Here is a 5,554-nt window from a genome sequence, read left to right as displayed (position 1 = left end):
TTAAATATGCCAAAAATTATGAACGGATCAAATTTAAGATACAGCATCATATACAAGGTCAACTCAAGAAGTCAAGTAAATACCCCATAAATTGTCGGGGGTATTTAATATTTATTGGTGCCTATTTGTCAAATTCGTGAATATCTTTTAGTAACATTATTCTGATTCCGACTAATTAATAAAAAGAAAACGAAAGCTGAAGTAGTTTTCCTTTCAATCTAACCCATATAAATATCCCAAAATATTACATTTTTAAGCTAACACAAACAATAAAACAAACTTTTGTAATAGAAAAAATATAATTTGTACAACAAAATATCTTCAGCATGATTTCATGCCTACAATTTTCCTCCTCCATCTAAATCCACCGATTCTTTTCGACGACTCCTACTTTTCAATAATCCATATAATTTTTTAAGTTCCTTTCCTGTATGACCATTTTCCATACAAAATATACCGGTTTCGCTCGACTCGTCAACGGTTCTTGTTGAACCGGTGGCCACCAATCTTGAAGACATATCAACTAACCCATCAATAGAACCGCTATGGCTCAAATTTCGTTGAGCTCCGGCTGACCCGGTAACTGAACCGTTTTGACTTAATTTATGAGATAGTCTGAATTTCCCACTTAATCTGCTATCATTGTTTGTTTGTAAAGCATTGATAACCGTTTTAAGAGCTCTTGTGGGTGACCCCCGGTTCGATATCATGATCTCACCGATCTCAGCCGGGCTCAAGCTCGCCCCGGTTTGGAAAATTTCCTCAACTTGTGGGAAAAGCTTGTGTTCTTTAATCCCCAAATGACTATTGGCAAGATTTTTGAAGGAAGAGAAATCACATAAGGGGAAGTGTATGTGAACGTCTATTCTCCCAGGCCTTAGAACCGTTGGATCGATCTGATCTTTACTGCTGACCGTGAAAACCATTACGCGCTCTTCACCACAACATGAGATGATCCCATCCATGAAATTTAAAATTCCAGATAAACTCACAGCCGTTGATTTCTCCACCAGATACCGGTCCAAATCCTCTACCACAATCATAGACTTGCTTGTCGTCTGTAACAATAGCAGTTTCAGATCCGAATCGCCGGTGATCTTCGACATATCCACGTCGTACACGTCATAACACATAAACTTCGCCATTCCGGCGATAAAGCTTGATTTTCCGGTTCCCGATGGGCCGTAGAGTAGATAACTTCGTTTCCAGACACGGCCGAGACGGTGATAATATTGTTTCGATTTCAAAAACAATTCCAAATCAGACTTCACCTTGTTTTTAAACTCGGAATCGATCATTCCTGTGTCGATCGTCGCCGGATGTGTAAAGGGAATCGATTTCCATCTCCCGTTCTTCTCCGGTTCGTTTTCGGCGTTGATGTACAGTCTGACTTCGTTACTCTTCTGCTCGATCTCATCCGCGACTTTATGAATGTGTTGAAGATACGTACTTAAAATCCTCCGTTTCTCCTTCCTTCGTATCTTCAACACGAAACAATCTTTTTCGATCTTCCAATAGACTCGGGATCCGAGAAACGAATCGGGGAAGACCTGGTCGGCGTTAATAACGAGGGTAATCTCGTTTGCCTTGTTATTCCCGGAAAACAGATTGACGAAATCGGAATCACCGGCGGAAGGTAAGGAATTAAGATAGAGTAACACTTTGTGATGAAGTTGATTCTCCTGCATATATTGATTGAATTTAGGAATCTTGTAGAACTGGTGCGCATGAAAACACTCCTCCAAAAACCGCCATCGATTTTGCAGGAAGTGTCCGATGGAGGTCCTCGATAATATTCGAGGAACCAACAAGAAACCAACGACCACAGCTAGCAAAAGTATGAGAAACATGATGATGTATGATAATGAAATTAAACCCACATGAACTATAAAAGAAGGGTTATAAAGACGAGGAGGATGACGTTTGAAGGCTTAGAAAGACGGCTATGCCGGACTAAGAACGGGTCAAAAAGATGGGTCGGGTCAAAGATGGGGTTTCGTTTGGGAGACGAAAATACTTAATTGGAAAAAGGAAAAGAAAATGGAAATAATGTAAGCGTGTGGTAGCTACTCGCCTAATGATGATAATCATGTGCGTATGGCTGTCATACCAATTAGTTGAAAGGGGGTGTGGCCTGTGAAGGCGTATTTTCAGGGTACAACTCATGATGCACTGTATTTGTATTTAATTGCATGTCCAGTACTCATAATTATATCTCCATCTGCCTTCCTCCTCCTTTTTCCAAATTTGATAAGAATAAGAATGCCGGATCATAAAGATTAACAATTAAACTATTTTGTCATAGAGTCAAAATTCATGTAATTCTTGAAGAGCTTTCTATATTTTCTCTTATTCATTTTTTTTTATGTTAATTAATAATATTATAATACTACATGAAAATCCCATTTATTTGTCATTTAATAATATATATGAATGAATATGACAATAAATAAATAAAAATGTATGAGAATATCTAATTTATATTTGAATTACTTTATCTGTTAGGTAAGGGAATCGTTGGGATTTATGGATTCCTTTTCAATCAAACGCTTCTATCCATACTTGCAACTCCGAAAATTATTCCCCCATCATCTCCTTTCAACCGAATTAATCCCCGTTTATTGGATTTATAGATTCCTCAATTTTCTAAGCAAATGTTTACCATACACAAAAAAACAATTAGTAATTATGTTTGTCTCCAAACTGATAGATTGTATAATGGGTGTATTTTTTTTACCTGGTTATACTCACAAATTCATATTAATAACATGACAATCACAATAAAATGAGTGATTGGGTTGTTGGACCTCTTGATTTTGTCGGATCAACCAGATTCTTGGAAGTGGAATTTAGTTAACTCCGCGAGAGAACATATAGAAGGTGTTACCATGTAGTTAAGTGTTGTTAAGACTAGATGGTCTAATTATATCCCGATGAAGCTTAATATGCTTACTTGGCTGGTTTTGTTTATTTGGATTCACACTAGAATTAATCTAGTAAATAAAGGTATTGATATTCCGTCCATTTTGTGGCCGATGTGTGCGGCTTTCATGGAGGAAGTAGATCACATGTTTGCAGTGTGTGAAGTGATCTCCTAAACTTGGTCTCCGCTTTCCATTTATAGTCCCCCCCCCCCATCTTTGGTCGGCGTAACCCTTCCCGTCATCATCCCCGACCGACGCCACTGCAGTTATGTGTTTTGTCTTTTGTTGATTTCTTGGTTTTTGCTGATTTGACTGATACATTGAACACAATGACTTGCAATTTTGCTGCTTTTTTGTTGATTTTATTGATTTTGTTGTTGTTTTGTTGATTGTAGAGTTTTCTGATTTTTTGATTTCTGATTTTGGTGATCTTGAAGTGTGTTTGAAGCTACAGAAAGAACTTTCCTTGAAATTGATTTAATGATTTATGATTTTACTGATTTTGTTCAATTACTGAATTTTTGTTGTGTTTTTACTTTTTATTAAAAAATTAGTTTCAAAAACATAAAATTTAGGCAACGAAAGACTTGATAATTTGAATAACATAAAACAAGTTTATAACCACCAAGGATCAAAGAAGAAAATAAAGAAAATTACAACCTTTATAGTTCTTTGGATCCTTTTGGGTGGCTTGAAAGTTGATGGAGAATGATGAACTTTAGAAACACCAACAATATATCAACTTGATGTAGAATGCTACTTCTTTTGTATAAAACTCTTAATACTCTTAAGCTTTATGTTCTTATCAAAATAAGAACATAAAGAGAGTATCGAAAAGCAAGTAATCTTCATATGTTCTTAACAAAACTAGAGAGAGAGTGAAATGAAGAGAACAAAATTCGATTTTTTTTGCATGGGTTATGACAAATGAATGAAAGCCTCATTTTATATAGAAAATCTTTGGTCCACAAGTTCTTAACACTTTAAGAACTCATGCCCCTAAAGCCTATGTGTTCTCCATGTTTCAATCCATTCCTTTCTTTTGAAAAATTAATAAAAGGACCATCACTCCTTATTTTAATCATATTGTCCATGCTTGTCTTTTTAGAAGAGTATTCTTTTCATTAAACAAATGAAGAGCCCATACTTTCTTTTGTCTAGCCTTATTTCGAAATTATAAAGGCAAAAGAAGACAAAATTCTTTTATATTTTATAAACCAAGTTTATAGAATATAAACTTTAACTTTTTGGTAAAAGACAAAAGAATTTATCTAGTCCAAAATGTTGTGCATGACTTATTAATTCATACCATATGAATTACATAATGTTACTTGCTAATGAAAATTATTATTTCCATGAAACAAATAATTTTCAATTAATTATAAGAATCTATTGAATATCAATTATATTGATGTTATGATTATATCCCATTATATCAAAAATTCAAAACATTATATAATAGTTGTTTTTATAATCTTCCAATATCCAAATACAAAATCAAATCAAAATCTCATTTCTAGAATAATAAAGTCTTATAGCTGAAGTATGACCATTCATACTTAGCTCAGAAGAAGGGCTTTATTAATGGGTTTGACTAAACTTAATTTGTGTGAATTCTGCGAATACTATCATTTCCATATTTGACTTTAATCTATGTATAGTTAAATATCTTGGAGTATATGATTGGTTTTCTTCCGTGACATAAAGTCTCTTAGCTCAATTAAGTAGACTCTCGAAGTCACAAAGATTTCTATGTGATTCTTGAATGTCAGAAATCAACATATTTTTCAATGGACTCATTTATCCAATCATATTAGATTTGAATTTCTAAAGTAGTGTATTCTTATTTTGTAGTATATTGTGTCATTTTGTTTTTCTTGGACCTCATTCCAACTAAACTTACTATTCGTTCCTCAATGAAGTCATAATCCAGTTGTAATTCATAATTATATACATTTGCTTAGGAATCATAATCTTATGTAGCTCTTTACATGAAGATTTTATTCTAAACTAATGTCTTATATACATTCTCTTTGTTCTTCCAACGTACTCTTAAAATGTTCTTATAGTCATCCGGTGACTAAACCATGTATTCAATTGGTATATTATGATATGTTCATAGCATGATCATATATCAAGTCTTATGCATAGCATGACATAAATGATGGATTTATTTGCCAAGCAAATTGAATATAAATCATTTAAGCTAGTTCAAGCCTATGAGCTAGGCCCTTTTTGAGGTTGGCTCAAAACTTAGTGCCCTGTGACAATACCAAGATTCCTCCAAAGGGATTTTGTATCTTGATCCCTTTCAAGATATTGTCCATATATGCATAAAGATGTAAAACCTTTAACATTCATTTTATCTATCTCTATAGATTTTACAGTACAAGAATGTATCTTGTGATGGGTTTTATACAAAAGAACATCCTATGTGCTTATGCAAACCCTAAAGCTTGGATCTAGGTTTCTCTATTGTACATGCAATTCATCCAAGACTTACGAACCATAGATCTAGCATACATATTTCAAAATTATCATATAAGATCAGATATAGATGATTACCTTTACAAGAATGGCTTGAATCTTCTTGTCTTGGAGCTTAGAGTCACAAATGCCACTCCTCTAAT

At 34.1% G+C, this 5,554-nt stretch overlaps 1 protein-coding gene across 1 annotated transcript; it reads right to left on the bottom strand.

The window, feature by feature from the left end:
- Positions 1 to 205: 205 nt before the first annotated feature.
- LOC145067997 (P-loop containing nucleoside triphosphate hydrolases superfamily protein) lies at positions 206 to 2,166 on the bottom strand. The gene has a single exon (XM_079015005.1). The coding sequence runs from the start codon at positions 1,848 to 1,850 to the stop codon at positions 339 to 341; it is 1,512 nt and encodes a 503-aa protein (XP_078871131.1). The 5' UTR covers positions 1,851 to 2,166; the 3' UTR covers positions 206 to 338.
- Between the last annotated feature and the right edge of the window lie 3,388 nt (positions 2,167 to 5,554).

Source organism: Lactuca serriola, chromosome 8 (genome assembly GCF_051521515.1).
Source record: "Lactuca serriola cultivar US96UC23 chromosome 8, Lser_US96UC23_V15, whole genome shotgun sequence".
In the NCBI taxonomy this organism is placed as follows: Eukaryota; Viridiplantae; Streptophyta; class Magnoliopsida; order Asterales; family Asteraceae; genus Lactuca; species Lactuca serriola.
Note: the sequence above shows the minus strand (reverse complement) of the source record. Positions and strands in the feature narration are given on the sequence as shown.